Below are 22751 nucleotides of genomic sequence, written 5' to 3'. Positions count from 1 at the left end.
CTATTCTCTCTAGACGTTCTCATCATAAAAGAGATTGGTTTCCTACCTTTGTTCTGGCATTGTCCAGTTTTGACATGAAGGCTATAACTTCCCAGAACTAGGTAGGGAAGTTCCACATATTCTAGTAAAATTTTAAGATTTTTTTTTAAGTAGGCTCCATGTCCAGTGTGGCGCACAAAATGGGCTTGAATTTGCTACCCTAATATCAAGACCTGAGGTCAGATCAAGAGTTGGACACTTAACCAACTAAGCCACCCAGGCACCCTAGAATTTTAAGGTATTTTAAAGAAGATTTGCGAATGGCATAGGTCAGAATCATTTCTTATTGAGAAAAATCTCCTACTGGCTTTAAAGATAAAAACCACTTATAATAATTGAGCCTCATTATTTTCCATGTGGAAGTATCCCCCTAAAGGAGTGCTCCTTACTTTTCTGTGATTTGACTATAGGTAGGCTCTCAGCATGAAGAGGGACATGGATAGGTTCATCAAACCTCTCACTTAGCTTCTCAAATTTGGCATTCAGTTTGGTACTAGGAGATATTGAGGCTTTTCCCATATGGTTTTCTGTCTTTACATTGCATGAGATTGAAGTAGAAAGAACACTTCCTTTTTAGGATGCCAACTATTCTGAAATTCATGATTAGGATGCAAAAGTCATGATTTCAAGTGACTTCATTCATTTGTTAATTTAACAAATATCTGTGATCATTTACTAAAAGCCAGGCTGAATCAGGTGCTGGGGATGCAACAACAAATGAAATACTCTATGATGTCCAGAATTACCCGAATTTTTCAGTAAGAATTTGAACACCAGCAATTAATGGACAGTAAGTAAAACTAGGTTATAGCAAACATCATGTATTGGAAAATGACTCCAAATAGTGAATCAGTCCTTACATATCTCTCTTTTTTAGGATGACTCAGCAAAATAAAATTCCAGTTTATTATTGGACAAAATTGTTTCACATATACATCACACAGGCCAAAAAATAAGCAGCAAGTTCACAGATCAAAAAAGAGAGAAAAAGAAAGCTTTTATCTTTGGCCTTGCTAACCATTTTATACAAACCAACTATTGATAGTACAGCTAAGTATAAACATAAAAAAGTTACTGGAATGCTCAGAATGAGATTATTTTGTTGTTGTTTTTGCCTTTTTTATAAGTTTTATTTTTCTCCTTTGAGATTATAGCAAAAATGGTCACACCATAAGTAGAGTCAGAAGTAGGACAGGATACACACTGAAGGCTGGTTAGATCATCTGAGATCCTTAAAAATAGCTGACCTCTAATAATATGTATAGAAATATGAAATGTAAATGAAAATAGCAATTTTCCTTTTTAAAGCACTTTCAACAAAAAAGTATGTCCTTGGGAATACTGGTCCTTCTGTCCTCCCTTGTTTCAAATCCATGCAGAAGTGGTTGACAGAAGAGCAATGAGGCAGAAGAAGAAGTTGGAGAGATTTGAGAGAGGGATTCAGCCATTGCTGAGTTTGGAAAGAGAAAGGGTCATAGGCCAAGAGATGTAGGCCCCAGACACTGAGAGTGACTCCTGGTTGGCAGCCAGCAACCACAAAAAAACTGGATTCTGACAACCAGCTGAATGATCTTGGAAGTAGGTTCTTCCCAGGATCTCCCAAGAAGAGCCAAAATGGCTTACACTTTGATTTTGACAATGTGAAACCCAGAGTAAAGAAGCCATCCACCATATTTCTGACCTACAGAAACTATGATAAATTTGAGTTGTTTTTAGCCATCAAATTTGTAGTAATTTGTTACAGCAGTAGTAGGAAACTAACAAACCCATCTTGTCCCAACACTGCATACAGAAGCCAGCTCATGTCATTCCCACCTGTAAACACCTGCCATTCTTTGTGGAGGGCTTTGTCTGGCCTCAGGAATCCAGACAATTCCTCTGAAAGTGCAGAGGAATTAACCACATCCTCCCCACTCAGCTCTCAGCCAATGACAGATTGGAGTTAGTGGGTCCACCCGAATTCCTTCACCCCTTCTTGGGGCAAATCTTAGACATCTCCCAGAGCTCCCTGGTTGGCTGAGGCCTTGTTCCCACAGTGGTAACCTGCTTATTAGCACACCCTTTACCAGGTTCCTTGCTTTCCCTGTCATACTTCCTTACTCACCTACTGTGCTTCCTGGGATCATGTCCCAAATAAATGACTTTCATTCACATCCTTGTCTTAGGGTCCACTTTAAAAGGATCCCAACATGACACTGAATTGACAGGGCCAGCCATGGGTATGGAAAGTCAAAGAGGCTGCTTTAACATTTTTTACATGCAAAAACTAAGGTATATTTCCTGCTGGGGTTTTTGTCTGAGCAGGCATGGAATGAACACAAAGGACATGGTCTTTAGAAGAACACAAACATGGATTTGAATCCCTGTTGATCATTTAATAACTCAAAAAAATCACAGCATGTTGTTTAACTTCTCTGGGTTCGTGTTTCATCCTCTGTGAAATGAAATGAATAATGTCTGCTTTTATTTTGTGAAATTTGTATGGAGTAATGTATGTAAAGCACTTGGTATCCAGTAGACACTTTATATATGATATCATTATTGATTATTACCTAAAGATGTCACAGCAAGGAAAAATAATGAACATTTGGACCTAAATTGGTGTCTTTTCCTATATTTATACATTATGTTATAATATATTATAGCAGCCAGGACTTCAGTCAAGCACCTTTGGTTCTCAGATGGGAAATCTGAGGCTTAAAGAGACAAAAAAAACCTTGCTCCAAGTCATGGAACTAACTAGTGTGAAACAGTAATCTCTTGTCATCAAAGACTGACCAGACCCCAATTTTTCTGATATGAAGCACTGAGAGCAAAGCTAAGAATAGTCCTTTAGGAAATCTCTGTGTTACAAAACAGGCAGCACTATGGCCAAGGAAAACAAGCAAAGGGATTTTTCTAAAATCTAGGGACATTTTTTTCAGTCAGTTAACCAGTGTCGGCAAACAGTCTGGCTACACTCAGGAAAAGCTCTGTCAATTCACCAGGCTGTCCGCACTTGTTTCTTCCGCTTTGGGAATTCACCGCAGTTGGCTCATTTTGAAGATATTCCCATTAGTTAGTTCTTAGATCCCAAAACAGAAAGAGGAAACTTTAAGATAAGGCGCTGCCAAATAGGAAGCAAGGAAACACATCAAATTTGTAAGTCTCACAATTGTTTAGGAAGTTCATAATGGGAAATTTGTGGAATTACAGAGTGCTTCTGAAGGAAGGGAGGATAATGCCTGAATATCTATATACTTACATCACTTCTTCAAGCAGTTGTTCTCTTTCTTTAGTTAAAATCCACTTACTTTCCACATATAAGAACTCAGAGCATCCACTCATCCCAAATATTACTTGTTTGGTCCCAGCACTGTTACAAATAGGGTCTCTGGCCATCCAGCAGAGAGGGTATCAGGATTAGCTACAGTGACATTTTAGTCAAAATTCTGGTACCTATCACTAAGCACCAGCCATAGGGTCTTCTTAATATTCTCTCCTAAATTAGGGTGGCCCTGGGCCGTTATATCTCAAAGTGTGGTGGGGTTTGGGCATCTGTTTCAGAATTATCTGAGATGTTCATTGACAATGAAGATTCCTGGGCCCCACCCAGACCCACTGAGTCAGAGTCTCTGAGCATTGGACCTGAAGACACACATTTTAAACAAGCTGCACAGTGAGACTTCTTCCTGTGAGAGAAGTGTCTGAACCCCACTGTTCCCTCTGAGCGTGGGAGCTCAGACTGAGGAAGAGCCCGGGGCTCTCACCTGACTCAGGTGTTCTAAGATAGCTACAAATCCCAAATGAGTGAATATGCCTTCCTGGGGAATAAATTCAAAAGGAACAAGACCAGCTTTCCATAGGCTTATGCTTTGATGAAGAAATTACATTTTAAATCATTATATTGTTAATTTCATTTCACAATCGGGGTATATGAGAAATATCACATTTTTATTCTGTAAATAGAATTGTGTCCATATTGGGATTTCCTCTCCTTACCTTAAACTCTGCAGAAGTACATTAGGTGTTGGCAGAGTAGAATGTGATGAGGAAGCTATCAAGACTAAAACAAAAAAAGTACCCAGCAATACTCCTCAGGGGAAAGGGAACCAATCAAGAGCCCCCAGAAGGCTACTGCCCATGCCTTGCAGTTCCCTTCAGCAGTGAGGAACCAAAGCCAAATTCATGCCTTGAAAGTTGGTCTTGCCCCATGTGGTTATGGCTGGTGCTACCATCCATTAAACCCAACAGTCTCCTGTACATACCTTTTATTTATCCCTAGCTGTTGGAAGTATATAGGATGGCTTTGGATAAAATTGGAACATTTGTCTTGGCAACCCCCATATCATTTTCTTGGCTGTCTCTCACTCCCTAAGCGATACTCTTCACCATAAAGGTGAGAATGAGTCTGGGCAATGAAGGGAAGGTCGGTAAAGTTCTTGATGCCCATTAAAGGCTGGCAAGAAGAAGACAAATGACTTCCAGGAAAAGGGATGAAGAAGCCAGGATGTGTGGCGCCTCACAGATGAAATAGTTTTGGTGCTGGAGCTTGGACTGAGCTCAGGTTTGCATTGTCTTTCTTCTTCCCTTAGTCTCCCCAGCGTGCAAGCTGTAAAGGAATCCATACGAAGCCAGAGTTTAAACTAAGCAGTAGAGGGACTGCGGCGTACATCTTCAGAACCTGGGAGATTCGATGGGGCTTTCAGGCACTTCTAGTCAGCCTATTACTCAGGGAACATAGGTTTATTTGGGGAGGGGGAGATTATGCTCAAAATCTCCAGCTATTCAGCTCTTGCTCAATTGTTCAACTCATCCTCCATCTCCAGCAAGTGGGTGCCCTCATCAGATCCTGACAGTTGCTGTCTCTCCCCCTCCTGCCTCTCACTGTGCTGAGGTCTCCATGAGAGGGAGGCTAAGTCTGCTCATGGCCTCTGCAGCAACCCTGGAGCCTGAAGAAAGCCTCTAGGTCCCAGTACCTGGGTACCTGATTTGCTGACCCAACCTCAGGGGAATATTTTGGGAGAATGCAGGATAACTTTAAGGGTGAGTGGGTTTGGAATATCATGAGTCTGATAATAAGGTACCTTCCTCTCAAATTTACTCCACTTCTTATTCTCTTATATCTCCTTCTGGTATTGGATTATCTCCCCGAAGTTCTCTCAACGTAAATTTAGCCAAAGAGAGAATTTTCCTTTACAATTAGGATCTTCTGGAAGGTACTTGTAGGGGTCAACAACTTTCCCTATGGAAATTTAAATGATCTGCATTTACTGTGTCTATCATTTAAATTAGACAAGATGCAGAGAAGGGGATATGCTATCACCCCAAAGAAATGTCAATATGAAGAGTAGAATAAGTGATATTATATAGATCCCCTTCACTTGCATTTGGACATAGGATCCTTTAAACTGTGTTATTTTTACTATAAAAGTAATAGAGAGCCATTGCCAAAATTGGAAAATGCTGAAAATACTCATGAAGAAACTTACCCCAAGTTTTGCCACCCAAAGTTAGCCACTGTTAACATTTGGGTACAGTTTTGTTATTCTTTACACATACATAATTTAAAACTCTTAAATAAAATTTGAGTCAATTAATTATGAACACATATAGTTTTCATCTTTTTTTTTCACTGAACAAATCATGAATAAATGTTTTCCAGACATGGACAACTAAATCTGTTTCCCATTTTTGTTGTTTTTAAGAAACAAGGAATTATTTCAAATATTTACCTGGGAGATATTATTTCTAGTAATTTAGCTATCATTATGCACAAGATCTGAGGATATACCTTGTGACTCATTCCTCTGTGAGACGCTGTAGGTTAAAATGGATTGAATTTGTTGTTTTTAAGAAACAAGGAATTATTTCAAATATTTACCTGGGAGATATTATTTCTAGTAATTTAGCTATCATTATGCACAAGATCTGAGGATATACCTTGTGACTCATTCCTCTGTGAGACGCTGTAGGTTAAAATGGTTAAAACTGTAGGTTAAGATGAGAGAGAGAGAAAAGAAAAGATTGGTGGCCCACAGCTGACAGCTACAGGTGAGAAAATTAAGAATGGTAGTCCACAGATAATAAAACTAAGTCTGAGTTTTGCTTCTTTTCGTGGAATTCGTGTGCTTACCACCACAATTACAGGAGAGATGCTGCTAAATTAGCAAAGTTTTTAAACTTTTTAAAGACATCAATTTTATGTTATTAAAATTTAAACCCCAAATGTATGCCATATTAATAGGATTAATGTAAAATAAAAGGGCATGTGAGCAAAGAAGAATTAGTTTGGAGGCTTAGAGTTTCTGACATCACTGTAATTTTTTGGCGTTATGGATATTCCCGGGAAACTTTTTGGATGCTGCTGGGGAATTCCTCTTCACTGGGCTTGGACATATCCTCCTATTACTCACAGGAAGCGAGCTTCCCTATAAAGGGGCTCCAACAGGAGCAGTGCTCTGCTGTTCTTGGCTGACTTCACATCAGACCTGTGAACTGGTACGAGACAGAAGCAGCAGTGACACAATCAAGAATCAAATCGGCATCAAAACCACCGCTTCACAGAATAGTAAGTGCAAAGTGTCTTTATGGGGGTGGCCATGAAACAAGATTATCCATATGAATAGAGATGCAGAAAGCCTTTTGACAAAAAGACTTGTTCAGGTTCTTGTTATATTCAGACTCATTAAACTCTGGCTTTTCTCTTTCATCTACATGATGAAAATTTTAATTTTGTATGTGTGCAATCCAGTCAACTTCTTTGAAACAAAGATGATGGCACTGTTATCCTTTACCTAAAATCTCATGATACTGCTAAAAACATCATTGTAGAATGATCTCAGTAACCGGCTACCTAATATTTCTTTCTATAATGAATTTTGTACTCCCTCTCTCCACAGAAAGTCATTTCAAGACTAATTTTTTGATGAAAAGAACTCTAGAAGTCATGATCACTTCACAGCTTCTCCCTGCTCTTACTCTTGGTAAGTCAGTGTCATTTGTTAGACCAGAGTTTCTCATCCTTGACACTACTGGTATTTCAGACAGAATATCTGCTCCTCACAGGGAGCTGGTGCATTGTAGGATGTTTAGCAGCATCTCTGGCCTCTCTACACAATGTGTTCCAGCCTGGGCCAGGGGCAATTGACCTCTTTGTCTCTCAGCTTCCTAATGTATAAAGTGTTGATCATAGATAGCCTATTTCCCAGAGGCATTGTGAGGAGCCAGCATCACAGAAAGGGCATCAGACGGTGCTTAATGGTGTGTATTAAGTGCTCAAAAAGCTTAGTTACTCTGATTATTATTCTACCGTAGTGGACATACTGATAGATTATGGTGGATGAGCGCAGGGAGGCTCAACCACTAAAGATAGGTGTAGTTTATGGTAGTTTCTCATCTGTACCCCTTCTTACTTTGGAAAAGGTGAAAAAAATTTGAGACATTCCAAAGGACACTGTATGATGACAATAAGATTGTAAAAAGCCCAGTTAATACAGTCAAACCATAGCAGTGCTAACCTTCCCATGCCTTTCATCCTTTCCCCTTTAGTGCTTCTCCTATTTAAAGAGGGTGGAGCCTGGTCATACAATGCCTCCACAGAAGCCATGACTTTTGACGAGGCTAGTACTTACTGTCAGCAAAGGTACACACATCTTGTCGCGATTCAAAACCAGGAAGAGATTAAATACCTGAACTCCATGTTCAGCTATACACCAACTTACTACTGGATTGGAATCAGGAAGGTCAACAAGAAGTGGACCTGGATAGGGACCCAGAAGCTACTGACCGAAGAAGCCAAGAACTGGGCTCCTGGTGAACCAAACAATAAGCAAAACGATGAAGACTGTGTGGAGATCTACATCAAGAGGGACAAGGACTCGGGGAAGTGGAATGACGAGAGATGTGACAAAAAGAAGCTTGCCTTATGTTACACAGGTATGGGCTGCTGTGGGAGAGAGGTTCAGGCTGTGGGCATCTTGACAAGTTGTTGACAGCATGAAAAATCTGGTCTCTACTATGGTAATTTTCTGTTCTAAAAAATACAATTTTAAAGCATTCTATTTGGTACATTATATCTTTTTGCTTCTTTGTGTGAATGTAGGAAAGCATGTAGGCAAGAAAGCATATGTGTACACATATGCATATATGTACGTCAATACATATATAGTATTATATATATATTGTATATGTATGTGTATAGTGTATACACATACGACACACTTTACTCATTTATGTGTAGAAGGAGAACTATCTTTCAAATTTATGATAAAGGGAATTTTCTATTCTTGATGCCAGTGACAGCTATACCCCTGATATCTCTACATTAACCTCAAGGTTTAAGATAGCTGAGCCCTGGCGTTATGTGAAGCACTTCAGTTAAAATCCCTGGCAGTCCCTATAATTGGTGACACCTCTGTCACACACTGCTGATCCTAAGTCCAAGGGAAAGCATAACAAGCACAATGATGATCCTCCACATCATGGATTGTGTTTTCTGCAGCTGCCTGTACCCCTACATCCTGCAGCGGCCATGGTGAGTGTGTGGAGACTGTCAACAACTACACATGCAAGTGCCACCCTGGCTTCAGAGGTCTCAGGTGTGAGCAAGGTAAGTCCTCGTTTCACCCATTCCTTCACTTGAGTTGGTAGCACTATCCTGTGTCCTAGATGACTTTGGTATCAGGTGTGCATGTCTTCCCTTCCCTGGGACATGTAGTGTCATGTGGTGCGTAAGAGCCAAGGCCATCATGCCTTGGCTTCAAAACCACTATTACTTACAGCACCTGGACTGGGTAGTTAAACTCCCTGAGTGCCAGCTGTCTCACTGTAAAATGAGGGTGGTAATAATAGTATGAACCCCAATAGTTAGGTCTATGTGAATGAATGCATAGTGCCTGGCACATAGGAGGCATTTGATAAATTGTAGTTACAGTTTCCAGGACTTTCTTATTTTATGCTGGGTGATAGAGAGCAGATCTGACGTGGTTTCTCCTTTCAGTTGTGACCTGTCAAGCCCAGGAGGCCCCTGAGCACGGAAGCCTGGTTTGCACTCACCCTCTGGGGACCTTCAGCTACAATTCTTCCTGCTTTGTCAGCTGTGACAAGGGTTACCTCCCAAGCAGCACGGAAGCCACACAGTGCACTTCCACAGGGGAATGGAGCGCTTCTCCTCCAGCCTGCAATGGTAAACCTCTCTCCAAATGCACACACAGCATTCTCTAACTCATCCCTGTTGCCTTGGTTTTTGATCCAACTTACAACATTTTCAAAACTCCAGGGAAAGTTCTTTTTGTTATTGTTTTTAATAAGACTTCTTCTCCCAGCCAGCTTGTGTGGCCAAAAGGGCACCTGCTTGGGTTGAGAGAGTTTTTTATTCCATGTTTGAGATGGGTGCTTCTGAGGCTCTGGTGGTGTGTAAGGGAATGCCTATAGCAGTGGCACCACACTTTGAGAAATCTTCATGACTTCTCTCCCCCTGCCCAGCCTCTCTCAATGCAGTACATAAATTGAAGACCATGGTAGTCAAGCAGTCCTGACAGCGTTTTTTTTTTTTTTTGTTTGTTTGTTTGTTTCCTCAGGCTTATCTTTCTAAGCTGGAGATGGAAACTTTTTGTCTCCAGGTCCTGCTGGGCTGACATAAATGAATGTGTTGTGTATGTCAGTATTCTTGCTGTCACCATTAGTCATAAATCCTGATCTAGAATCTGTTTATTTTTCTTTGTTTTTGCCTTAAAATAGATCAGAGACATGATGAGGTATGTTAACACAGGCCAGAGACCACTCAGCATAGTCAAAGTATAAATCAATCAGGGAAGATGAAGGTATTAGGAAAAAGCATAAAAGCTTTATTGTGTCTGTGCATGCTTCCAAGAATTAACCTAGGACTTTGGGATCTGCTGTTCAAAGGCTGCTTCCTTGCCCTGTTATAAACTTCAACTCAATAGGAAGTGAACGTATCATTCTTCTGTAAAATTCATGATGCTTTCTCAATCCTCAGTGGTTGAGTGCAGTGCTTTGACAAATCCTGCCAATGGAGTCATGGACTGTCTCCAAAGCTCTGGAAACTTCCCATGGAACATGACATGTACCTTTGAGTGTGAAGAAGGATTTGAACTAATGGGACCCAAGCGCCTCCAGTGTACCTCATCCGGGAACTGGGACAACAGGAAGCCAACATGTAAAGGTAGAATGGCTCCATAGCAAGATTTACTGTAAACATTTTTTTCTCAACTTGTACTTTAAATGGTCAGACTTGCTAATGTCCATGATTACCTATGTTACAGCTGTGACATGTGGTGCCATCGGCCATCCTCAGAATGGGTCTGTGAGCTGTAGCCATTCCCCTGCTGGTGAGTTCTCCGTCAGATCCTCCTGCAATTTCACCTGCAACGAAGGCTTCCTGATGCAAGGGCCAGCCCAAATTGAATGTACTGCACAAGGACAATGGAGTCAGCAAGTCCCAGTTTGTAAAGGTAAGCCCAAGAGCTCCTCCTTTACACATCCCCTTCCTGAAAGGGCAGCGATCTTCAAACATGGGCAGTTAAAATGAAACTAGATGCCTACTTTGACTAGAGTAATCAGATGTGATGGGCAACATTCATCTTCTATTTTGAGTTTCATACAAAAGAACCAAAGCTTACCTGGGGAAAGGATTGTATATACTGAGAGTGCATGCTTTGCAGGTTTCTTGACTGTGCCGAGCAAATAGAGCTTTGTAGACATTGCTATGGAGTGGGCAGAGAGCTTAATCTAAGGGGAAATCACATGAGAAGATTTAAAGTGGGATTGTGAGAACATGACTTGATTTTAAAACTCTTAATACTTTTCTTCTGAAACTGCTCATAATTAGCAGTGATGAGAATGCACCAAGTGTGGTGTCATACATAAAGACACCCTTAATACATGCCTAAGTGCTAAAACTTAATTCATTTTAAAGCAAGAGCAGTGATGTTGAAAGCAAGCTATCACAAACTGGTATTCTTACAGCCAGATATTGTACACAATCATTTCTAGTGGTAAGAAGCCACAAGACCAAAGCCAAACTGCAAAGCAGACACATTTTATGTGCTGCCTCCTTACCTTCCTTATATTTTGGCATCATCCATTAGCATCCAGGACCCATAAGTTGGTCTCTGACTATGTAAAATCTTTCTCTTGACTGTAACTTCTTTCAAATGTCAGAACAGTGCTCAGGATCCACTGGTTCTCTTAAAGGCTGTCCTTTACCGAGGGCCATTATCAATGAAGGGGCTGGCATTCAAAGAAAACAGTCATCTTCCCGGTTGTCCAGGGATTAATGAAGAGCCTTGGTATCTCTGAGCATTGCTTTGTCCAAAATGAATGGATTCATTCATCAAATTCCAAGGACTCGCCAGTTCCACTGCAATCTTTTCTGACCATCATTTTGATGTCTCAGCTTCTCAGTGCAAGGCCTTGTCCAGCCCAGAGAGAGGCTACATGAGCTGTCTTCCTGGTGCTTCTGGAAGTTTCCAAAGTGGGTCCAGCTGTGAGTTCTTCTGTGAGAAGGGATTTGTGTTGAAGGGATCCAAAACACTCCAGTGTGGCCTCACAGGCAAATGGGACAGTGAAGAGCCCACATGTGAAGGTAAAGTTTTTGCTTTAATATTAAGATAAAAACTATTGAAGAGCTCAGGATTTGATTATGTGAGACACCTGCTGCTGCCTGATACAGACTTTTAATGTGCTCACTCATGTCTTCCAGCTGTGAAATGTGATGCTGTCCAGCAGCCCCAGGACGGCTTGGTGAGGTGTGCCCATTCCTCTACTGGAGAGTTCACCTACAAGTCCTCCTGTGCCTTCAGCTGTGAGGAAGGCTTTGAATTACATGGGTCAGCTCAGCTTGAGTGCACATCTCAGGGACGGTGGTCACAGGAGGTCCCCTCTTGCCAAGGTAGGACTGAGTTTAGACTTTAAGGAGTTAGGTCAAATACTTTGTATGTATCTGAAGCAGTATTGCCCCACGGGGCTTGATCCTAATTCCCTACATGCTGAAAACTAAGTGCTTATATGTTATGTTTACTGATGACTTTTCAGTCAGTTTTAGCCATTTTCCCAGGAGATTTTTGTTAACATCTACCTATGTGCTCATCATTTGCAGTGGTGCAATGTTCAAGTCTGGCAGTTTCCGGAAAGATGAACATAAGCTGCAGTGGGGAGCCTGTGTTTGGTGCTGTATGTGCGTTTGCATGTCCTGAAGGATGGACACTCAATGGCTCTGCAGCTCTGATGTGTGACGCCACGGGACACTGGTCTGGGATGCTGCCTACCTGTGAAGGTGAAGCCCTGATTGGCACTGGTTGTCTGGGGGACTGGAAAGAAGAAGGGGAAAGCAATGAACCATTCATTAAATCAGAAAGGTTCCCAAGGTTAATAAGCTGGAGAATATTTAATTTTGTGGTGATACAGAGGAAACAGAAGAGGTGGCAAGTGACAAGGGGTACGGGTAACAGAATGGGTAACATTCTGACAAGTGGAAAAAGGGGAGATACCGGTCAAAGAAGGGAAACCAAGTAAGGGAGAGAGCACCCATGCAGTATTGACCGAGGAGCAGTGGGTTCTGGCAGATAAGAGCTCTCATGGCAGTGGCGGGATATCGTCTGGCACGGGTGGTTTGGGCTGACCTCAGAGGCCTTTAGTACCTACCATGCCTCCTCCTTATGTATTGAAGTTGATGGCTAATCAATGTGCAAAGGAAAGGGCAAATGGCCAAAACAGAAAGACTTTAAATTCAGTTCCTTCTCATGACAGTTCTTCCTCCACTGTTTGCCTAGCTCCCACGGAGTCCAGCATTCCCTTGGCAGTTGGACTCACTGCTGGGGGGACCTCCCTCCTGACAGTAGCCTCATTTCTCCTCTGGCTCCTGAAACGCCTGCGGAAGAGAGGTAAGGGAGCTTGTGAGTGTATCCCACCCAAAATGTTTTTGAAAAATGTCTTTTCCCCCCTCACTGATGAATCCTGTTTTCTCTTGCACATTTAAATAGTAATTAGAAAAAAAAATAGTAATTAGACTCGAGTTGCTAGATAAACACTAATAAACTGCCATTAATTGAGCCATGGTCTTAGAGAAAGGGTGTATAGTACAACTCAAAGTGGGAAGAGTTTTAGGAAAAATAAAAGTTAACAGCGGACAACTCTAAGGGATGCTGTTCACCGGAATTCTGTGGTTCCCTTGGGAGCTGTGCAGTCAGACTTATGTAGTTAGTGCTCCCAGGAAATGGCTAAACATTTCCAAAATATTTATTTGGAATACAGGCTTAAATGTGGGGTATCTCCTGGGGACTTATGCAAACATATCTAGCTACACTTATGAGTTGTTTGGCTTACAGAATATTTATTATTTTTCGAGTTAAATTCTGACATTTATAAAATGGGAAATCGCACATAAAATCTAGATTTGGGACTTCTCATGAAAAACTGGCAGGTGAACTTGACAAGCTGAGGCTACAGCTATCCGCTGAGCCCTTAGGATGAGCGTGTGCTTTGCATGTCACCAAGATGTGTTTGCGCTCTGATTATTACAGGGTCCCCAAAGGAATGGTGTTCCCTGGTGAATAGAGCCATATTGTTTCTGAATTTGATAAGTTCTTAAAAGTCTTTTAGTCCAAATTAATGGTTTTCTTTTTCTTGCAGCAAAGAAATTTGTTCCTGCCAGGTGAGTTGTATCCTTGTCTGAAGCATGCCATTGACTATTCTGTACATTTTTTTATCTGTTTGTGTTGGAAAACAGTGTTTGACTTAGTGTTCTCATGTATTCCACAGCAGTTGCCAGAGCCTTCAATCAGACGGATCCTATCACATGCCTTTGTAGTTATTTTAAGTCCAAAGGAATGAGGTAAGATTTGAAATCACATACGATTTTGAGAGAACGTATCTGTTCTTCGTGTTCTGTTGCTCCTTGAATTCTCCAAACCTGCCTATTTTCTGAGGCAGAGTATTACCATCTTCACAGTGTTTTATGGAAAGCTGTTTCATTTCTTTGTAGAAGGAGGGGAAAGCAGCACGGATCTGGCCTTTACATAGTGATTTCCCTTGTGAAAGTTAATAAGAATAATGATAGCTAACACTTATGTGATATTTACTATTTTCTACGTACTGCCCTAAGATAGGAATTGTGTGAGATAGGGACTGTTGCTATATTTCTTATCATATAGATGAAGAATATGAGGCACAGACAAGTTACATAACTTGCCTGAAATTTCAAAGCTAGTGAGCCAGAATTCAAACCGAGGTAGTCTAGATCTAGAACTGTGTTTTTGGCCACTCTGCTCAGCTTTGTGAGAGTTTGGAAGAATCAAGTCCTCCCTGAATAGATTTTGTGAACTAATAGACTTTATATTTTTAGGCGGTTTTAGATTTACAGAAAAAGAGAGCAAAAACTAGAATTCCAACATACCCCCCTGCTGCTCCAATTTCTTCTGTTATTAACAACTCAAGCTAGTGTGGCATTTTGTTACAATTGATGGGCCAATATTGATACATTATTATTATTTTTTTTGATACATTATTATTAACTAAAGTCCACAGTTTAGTTAGAATTCTTCTTGGTTTTGTATATTCCACAGGTTTTGACAAGTGTATAATGCCATGTATCCATTGTTATAGTATCATACAGAATAGATTAGTTGCCCTAACAGAATAGGATTTTGTTGTTCAAATTTGGACTCCCCAGTGACAGTGAACACAGTGGTTTGTGCTAGAAGGTGAATTTTGTTGTTGCTATTGATGCAGAATATTAAGTGTCCTGATGGCATGCACCCTTCCTTCGCAGGAACACCGGTACCTCCAGGGAACTAGAACAATACTCTGATGATGGTAGAGACAGAGAGCACTCCTCTGGTTCCTGGCACTTCTCACCTCCCACAACCTGCCACCTTTACAGCTGAGAGCATGGCCCCCATGAGGAGTTCAACGTTCCAAACTCCAGTGGGTGAGGCCAGCCTGCCACCAGCAAGACTCAGCTTTCTCTTTCCTCTTCTCGGCATCTGGAAAATGTTGGCTGATGGAGGGAAAACATGTTCTCTTCCAGGCAAAAGTGAAGAGACTCAGGCTCTGGAATCTCCGAATCCCTGTTCTAACTCTCTTCCCTGCTCACTGTGAGATCTCAGCAGAGAAACAGTATTTTGTGATATTATTTCTTTCTTTTGCTCCTCACTGTGTCTCAACTACTGATTACACGGTTGCTGTCACTGGGATGAATAATTGCCAAGGAGTTTAGGGGAAACAACTTGGTCAAAGATATTCTATCACCAACATGCAAAAAAATATTTTAAATGCCCACAGGCGAGTACATGGGGAAATCCTGCTTAATACTTTGTGCAAGGATTGCTAAACACAGTCCTAATCCCTTTTACCCCTGTGGGATTCAGTGCATTTTAAAGTGTTCTTAGAGATTTTAAAGTGTTCTTTTATTTGCATTGGCTAAAGTACAATTTTCCCTAATTCTTAATTCAGTGTAAGTGTTTAGAGACTTTAAAATATATGCATGTTAGAGCTATGATAGGGTAAAAGTTACTTATCAGGGATCTTTGTTTATGAAGGGACTCTAATGTTATATCTGTAGTAAATTCATTTTTAAAAGGGGCAAATGCTGTCCCCAGTATTACGTGAATCAGTGTAAAGTTGTGAATGTTTTTACTATAGTTGCTTTTAAAAACATGAATAGTGGGGCACCTGGGTGGCTCAGTCAGTTAAGTATCTGACTCTTGACCTCAGCTCAGGTCTTAGTCTCAGGGTCATGAGTTCAAGCTCTTCATTGGGCTCCATGCTGGATGTGGAGCCTACTTTAAAAAAAAATAAAAATATGAGTAGTATCAGGAAAGTAGAACCTGCATGGCATATATTTGTACACTGTCAGCTATTTTTTCAGAGGTATGTGGTTTTCCATGATGAAAAACTTCCGTGAGGCCATTTATGTATTATGTAAACATAAATGCAAACCAGTTAAGGTACACTTTTATGAATATCTTTGTTGAAAAAAACATATAGAAATATGGATGTACTTTGCATTCTTACAAAGATGCTTGTCAGGTGCAATGTGTCAATATATAATTCTTGAATATTACATAAAATTTTAAATTCATGGTAGGAACTCACTGTGTAAAAGATTTGCCCAGTGGATTTTTTTAAAAAGTGAAGACTTTTAATATTTATTCCCTAATTGAGTTATTTTGTTTATTAGGATGTTCATGAAGAAAGGAAAGTCTGTATGAGTGTTTATATTTATGTATAAAGGAGTTTAAAATTCCTAAGGAATCTCCAAGATTCAATTGATCATTGACAGTGAGAAATTCTTGGCCCGTCCATCACCAGAACTTCTTGCTCCATCTTGCAAATGATGTGAGAATCAAAACTGTCCCACACTTTCACTAATTTAGCATGTATTGAAAAATAAAAGTTTCAGATTAAGTGCTGGCTGCATGTTGGCAAAGGCAAAGCCAAAAGTAAACAGAAGAGGCTAAGGGTCAGAACGTCAGAGATTTTGACAGGGCAAAAGAACTCTGGGAAATAAAGCTACCTATGGAATAGGTACCTATGGAATACCTATGTATCATTTTCTCTGAAATTGCTCAAATATTGTAAATATGAATATTTGTATATACTGCAATGGAAATATTGTCTGGAATGTAAGTGTGGTCTGTGTTTGGGTTTGATAAAGTATTTTAAATTATGATTTTAAAATATTTTATAGCTTTTAAAGTATGTATTTATTTAGGCTTATGCCATACCTATTTTGTATTTGACATGGCAGTACAAAGTTTGATAATAAAAATGTTTGTATTTAGATCTGGGTGTAGGTCCTTTCTTAAAAGTTCTATTTTATTTGGATAAAATTCACATACCATAAAACTCACCCTTTTAAGTGTACAGTCCAGTAGTTTGCGTATATTCTTTTTTGGGGGGGTATATTCTTAAGATGGTGCAACCAACACCACAACAGAGCTGTGGATATAATAAAGGGGATTTTATTTTTCTTCATAATGTCCCAATGGTGCCAAATCCTTCCTATTAATAGCTCTTTTAATAATCCTTAACCAGCTGTATTCCATTCACACTGACAGCCTCAGAACAGACCCTTACCACCATCCCTGGATTACATGATAAAATCCCTAAAACTCATTTGTCTCCAGGGTCTCAGTTTGCTGTTGGGAGGGACTGTGTGGTTCCAAGTCATTGTCACAGACCACAAGTCACACAAAATCTAGTCTTGCCTATCTACACTCCTCATTTCACACCATCCCCCTTTAGGCGTTACACTCTATCCACAATGGAGAGCTGTGTCTGCCCACTTGGTGCTTTTGAACACGTTGGCTTCTTTCACCTGGAGTTATCTACCCTCCCCATCTAGGAGATCCCCACTTTTTGCCTGTTTGACTCCTACTCCGGTTTCAGGTTCTCTGCTCAAATGTCCCTTCATGACAAGTGACTGCTTAGACTAGGTCATCTCTTTAATGCTCTTACAGCACATACTTTTCTTTCTTCCTTTAATTCTAATTAACTAATTATTTGTGTAATTGCTTAATGTCTGTCTTTTCTACTAGATTCTAAGTTCCGTAAGGGTAGGAACAAATGACCTTGTTCATTGCTGTGTTTCTAGAATGTAGCATATTCCCAATATGCTGTAGATACTTAACAAATATTTTTTGAATGTATGAATGAGTAAGTGAACAAACAAATGCAGATGGGCTCACAATAAGGAGCAGGACCTTTTTTCTCAAATGGAATGAATTGTCTCAGAAGGCAAGTTTTAAAATCCAATTATGGAGACAAGATATGTTTGGCAACAGTACAGAACAGAACAGAAAAAAAGAAGGAATAAAGGAACTAGTTAATGGCCTGGATGTTCAATGAGGTACGATTGACAAGTGTTCCAGTGAGATACTTGAACACTAGATCTACAAGAATAGGCAGCAGTAATTAAAGAGTGAGATGCTGGAGTATGTGATTTTAGAGCTGATATAGTTTTGGGTGATGTCAAAGTTGAGGCTATGTCCAACTATGTCCAACCAAACTACTAAGGTAGTTTAAGCTGAGTGAAGGAGGATGCTGTTGGAGAACTGGGCATCCAGGCTGTGGGGTTACTGGTTGTTGGGTGAGACTATGAATTCCTTCTACCCATGATAAACTCATGTTGGAAACTGCAGTGAACACAGCCTTGGTTGGCAGCAACGGACAAGTAAGCCTTGCAGTCATCTGTGATGGGGGATAGGCACAAGGGAAGGCCAGTGGTCCTTTTTATGGACCTAAGGCTTCTTCTGTCAATGGTACTCCATGACCCTTCATTCAACCATCTCACGGTGGGCAAATAGTCCTCCAGAATTGGCTTCAGTCTCTCCAGGGTTTTGTGATGGTTTATAATGCTCACCTAATCATTCTAGTTCTGCCCTTTGGGGACCACAGAATACCCGAAAAACCACTCTTCTGACCACCATTCAAGTGGCTGCTAACATGTCCTATGACCTTGCTTACCCAAAATCTTCTCTTTAGATTGAATGTGCACTATTTTTAAAATTATTATTATTGAAGTTCATATAACATAAAAGCAACCATTGTAAAGTGTGTGATTCAGAGTGGTACATTTCGTAGTGCTGTGCAATCACCACCTTTATCTAGTTAAACATATTCTCAACAAAAGAAAACCCTATACCCATGAAGTCAGTTCCCATTCCTCTCTCTTCCTAGCCCCTGCCAACCACCAGTTTGCTTTCTATTTCTATGGATTTGTCTATTCTAGATATTTCATAAAATGAGGTTGCACAATATCTGGCCTTTTGTGTCTGACTTCTTTAACCAAGTGTAATGCATTCAAAGTACATCCACGCTATACCATGTATCAATACTTCACTCCTTTTCATGGCTGAATCATATTCCATGGTATAGATGAATGTGTACTAACTTTAAGCCAAGATTTTCACTGAATGCTCAAGAAAAATGTTTTTAATAAATACAAAATCCATCCATATGACTCAAAAACATCCATACAAAAATGCTTTGATAAAAGCCAAAAAACGTCACTGATGAACTCAGTGAAAGGAACTTAGTGAGGAGCTAAGCTGATGTGGTCTGAGTCCTCTAAAATCTAACTTGATATAAAATGTATAGAAAAGTGAACAAATTATGTGTATATCTATTTAGATGTCACTAAATAACTCCTCTACGCCCCCACACCCCCCAAAATCCCAAATTTGGTTGGACCTGAGGTCTCGCTTTCCTTCGACAAGGGCCTGAAATTTCGGTGTATCATGTAGCCATGGTACAAGTCTGGAGTCTGGAGGTAGTTTTGGCTGGGTGCCAGACGACCTAAACCAGCTTGCTTTCCCCGCCCCCCTTCAAAATAAGTTTAATACAAAGGATGTAAAAATCTCTAAATAAAAAAAGTGGTTTGTCTGACCTACTGGGTGTCGGGAGAGAACATCACAGAATGAAAGTGAGGACAACAGCTTGACTTCAGATGGAACTGGACTATTTGAAATGGCATTTCCAGGAAAAATAGGCACTGATCTCTAGAAGGAAATTCACTCCTTACTGAAGCTATTTCTTGAGCCAATACGGCTGGTTAACATTTTCACTAGGGCGGAGGCCCCGTTCTCCCGACGCGGAGGACGATCTCCCGATTTCATCTCAGGGTCGGGTCTGTGTCTTCCCACACTGCAACTGGCTGGTATTCTAGAAGGTACCCTGCTGCTTACCCACTTAAACTACTCTTCGAGTTGATTGGAAAAATTTTGCTTTAAAAATCAAGGGAAAGAAAAGGCATCGCGTTATCTCACCCAGGCTGCCCGCCCCAGCCCCCCAACTGGAGGCATGCCGGGTGGGGGGATGGGTGGCGGCACAGGCGGTCCTCCTGGGGGGGGGGGTTGCGGACAGCCGGAGGGGGGTAGCTGGCGGGTGGCAGGCCCAGGTCTGGGGGAGGGGGAGGGGCACTGCGTGGGTGGGGGGCAGGCGTGGGGGTGGGGGGGATGTTGGGGTTGTAGGGAGGGGGAGTGGGGGGCATGGCAGGAGGGGGGAAGGAGGCTGGTGGAGGGGGCACTAGGGGAGGGGGCGGGTTGGGGGGGTAGACGTGTGGGTGGCAGGGCAGATGCGCTGGCGGGCCCTAGGCTGGGGGCCGGGTGCCATACGAGGGGCCCTCGGTCTTCACCATGGACTGCAGGCTCTGGTGGCCCCCTCCTGACATGTAGGAGCTGGTGGTAGACGTCGCGGTCACGCAGCTGGAGGGCGGTGGGGGCGGCAGGTGCCCGGGGGCAGGTGGGCCGGAGGAGGAATCTGGACTTTGGGGAGCTCACTGGCATCCACAGGGCTTGGGGGCTCCGCCTCGCCTAAGGGGGTCCAGACGGGAGGCTTCGGGTCTGCAGGTGGGTGGGCCGGAGGCAGTGGAGGGTGAGCGCTCTCAATTTGGGGGATTTAGGTGGCGGTGGTTCTGCTGCTTTGCTCTCTTCCTTGGGAGAAACAACCACGGTGGCTTCGCCAGCGGGCGGGGAGGACTGGGCTGCGGGAGGACTGGCTGTGGGGAGGACTGGCTGTGGGGAGGACTGGGTGCGGGGAGGACTGGGTGCGGGGAGGACTGAGTGCGGGGAGGACTGGGTGCGGGGAGGACTGGGCTGCGGGAGGACTGGGTGCTGGGAGGACTGGGTGCTGGGAGGACTGGCTGTGGGGAGGACTGGGTGCGGGGAGGACTGGGTGCGGGGAGGACTGAGTGCTGGGAGGACTGGGTGTGGGGAGGACTGAGTGAGGGGAGGACTGCCTGCGGGGAGGACTGAGTGAGGGGAGGACTGGGTGCGGGGAGGACTGAGTGCTGGGAGGACTGGCTGCGGGGAGGACTGGGTGCAGGGAGGACTGGCTGTGGGGAGGACTGGGTGCGGGGAGGACTGGGTGCTGGGAGGACTGGCTGCGGGGAGGACTGGCTGTGGGGAGGACTGCGTGCTGGGAAGACTGGCTGCGGGGAGGACTGGGTGCAGGGAGGACTGGCTGTGGGGAGGACTGGGTGCGGGGAGGACTGGATGCCGGGAGGACTGGGTGCGGGTCGGCTTGTCGGGCTGCGGGCCCTGCTGCGGCGGGGGCTGTGTGGGCGGGCGGCTGTGAGGCCTTCTGCGCTGGCTGGGGCGGTGGCACCTGTGGCGCTTGCGGTGTAGACTGGGGACGTGGGGGCTGCTGGAGCTGGTGGGGTGTGTGATGAGGCATCTGTTGTTTTCCTTGTGGGTAAAGATCCAGGATTGGGTGGCAGATGTCTTCCAGAACGTCCACAGGGACATCCTGCACAAACTGCTCCCACCATCTCCTATACATGGGTTTGGAGGTTCCATTCTCCTATTTCAAATTTGCACAAACGTCCTGCGAGTTACATCACTGCCACTGCTATGATCTCTGGCTCCCACTAGTGACAAGGTCGTGCAGAGACTGTCATTTACAAACGTCCATGTCATTTGAACCAACTTTTGAATTTTGTTTTTATTGCCTTTGAGTTGTTTGGCTGCTTGAGGAGAAACTGGTATGGATGTTCCACCTGTAAATCAAACTTGATGGTCTGGAGTAGGATTCTCTCTAGAACCATCACTTCTTCCTTTGGATCATTTCCAAACTGGCCAAATTGTACATCATTTAATAAACTACAAAGTGTTTTGTTGATATCTTTACATTTCTTTGGCGTTTCTTCTGTTTTCCCAGCCAGAAGGAGACAACAAGCTCCCGTCACATATCTTGAGAATTGCTTGAAGGAATGAAACATGTAGAAGCGATTAAAATAAATTATTCCAGTTGCCAGGGTATCATAGTGTAATCCCAAGCGTGTGCCCACATCAAAGATGAATAGAACCCCTTTTTGGTGACACCGGGCCTCAGTGGCTGGATCGAGTCCCTCCAGCTGTGAGGGTATAGGAGCCAAGTCTTTCTTATCCCAGTTAACATGGTTTTGTGTGGTCCAGGTTTGCTGAGGTTACTGAAGGGCTTGAATTTTCTTTATTCTCCTTCATTTATTGAAGTAGACTTGTTCTTTCCAAAAGATTTTCTGAAAATGTTAGAATCCCCCCACCTCAGGCAAGCCCCTTAGCGATGTCTCTCCTCGCCGACTGCCCTAAACCAGCTTTCTAAGAAAATCCTAGATCTCAGCTTTCAAAGAAGAGTAAGAATGTCCAACAAACCAGTAGAATAACAAAGATATCCAACAAAATAATAAAACTTAAAAAAAGGGGAGATAAAGTCTTTCCTTAAAAGAAGAAAAGGACATTTGCAGTTTGTTTATTCACTTATTCAACTGGCATTTATAGAATGCTGGACCTTCTGCTACTGAAAATATGGAGAATTAATATTCTGAAAATTCTACTGCTATATTTTAAATTTATAGGTGGATTATAATAACCTATTTAAATGAATAGCTGAGCTTACAAAAGAAGAATGGACATCTCAGAGAACAAAAATGATTAGGAAGCAGGTGCCTGACCATGTAAGATTTTGTGAGCCATCATAAGGACTTTAGATTTTACTCTGTGTGGGGTGAGAAGCCATTGGAGGATCTGATGTGTGTTCTTGTGTTCTGGTCATCTTCTTCCCCTCTGCCACACCCCCCTCACTATCTATCCATTCTCAGGCCTCCCTGCCCTGTGTCCCAGGAGGCTGAGCCCTGCAGACTGCATCACTGGCGGGCTGGTGCCTGACTGGTTTGACTAATAAGTGATTGGATATTTTGATGGCAAAGCCAACAAAATTTGATGACATATGAG

At 42.4% G+C, this 22751-nt stretch overlaps 1 protein-coding gene and 1 pseudogene across 2 annotated transcripts; one reads left to right on the top strand and one right to left on the bottom strand.

Moving 5' to 3' along the window:
* The first annotated feature begins 6466 nt into the window (after positions 1-6466).
* On the top strand, positions 6467-16824 carry SELE (selectin E). Of its 2 annotated transcripts, XM_072830531.1 has the most exons (14): positions 6467-6589; positions 6921-7004; positions 7570-7956; positions 8522-8629; positions 9020-9205; positions 10019-10204; positions 10305-10493; positions 11438-11626; positions 11744-11932; positions 12140-12316; positions 12813-12923; positions 13672-13693; positions 13801-13873; positions 14810-16824. In XM_072830531.1, the coding sequence occupies exons 2-13, from the start codon at positions 6947-6949 to the stop codon at positions 13847-13849; spliced, it is 1851 nt and encodes a 616-aa protein (XP_072686632.1). In that variant the 5' UTR covers positions 6467-6589; positions 6921-6946; the 3' UTR covers positions 13850-13873; positions 14810-16824. The 2 variants fall into 2 exon arrangements, with proteins under 2 accessions (XP_072686632.1, XP_072686631.1); XM_072830530.1 differs by lacking the exon at positions 13672-13693 and having other exon boundaries at positions 12813-12935; positions 13781-13873.
* Positions 16825-19799: 2975 nt separating this feature from the next.
* Positions 19800-22071, bottom strand: LOC140634723 (cyclin-K-like; annotated as a pseudogene).
* Between the last annotated feature and the right edge of the window lie 680 nt (positions 22072-22751).

The sequence above is a fragment of the Canis lupus genome, chromosome 6 (genome assembly GCF_048164855.1).
Source record: "Canis lupus baileyi chromosome 6, mCanLup2.hap1, whole genome shotgun sequence".
Lineage (NCBI taxonomy): Eukaryota > Metazoa > Chordata > Mammalia > Carnivora > Canidae > Canis > Canis lupus.
The sequence above is the reverse complement of the archived record's forward strand: the minus strand, read 5'-3'. Positions and strand labels throughout refer to the sequence as shown.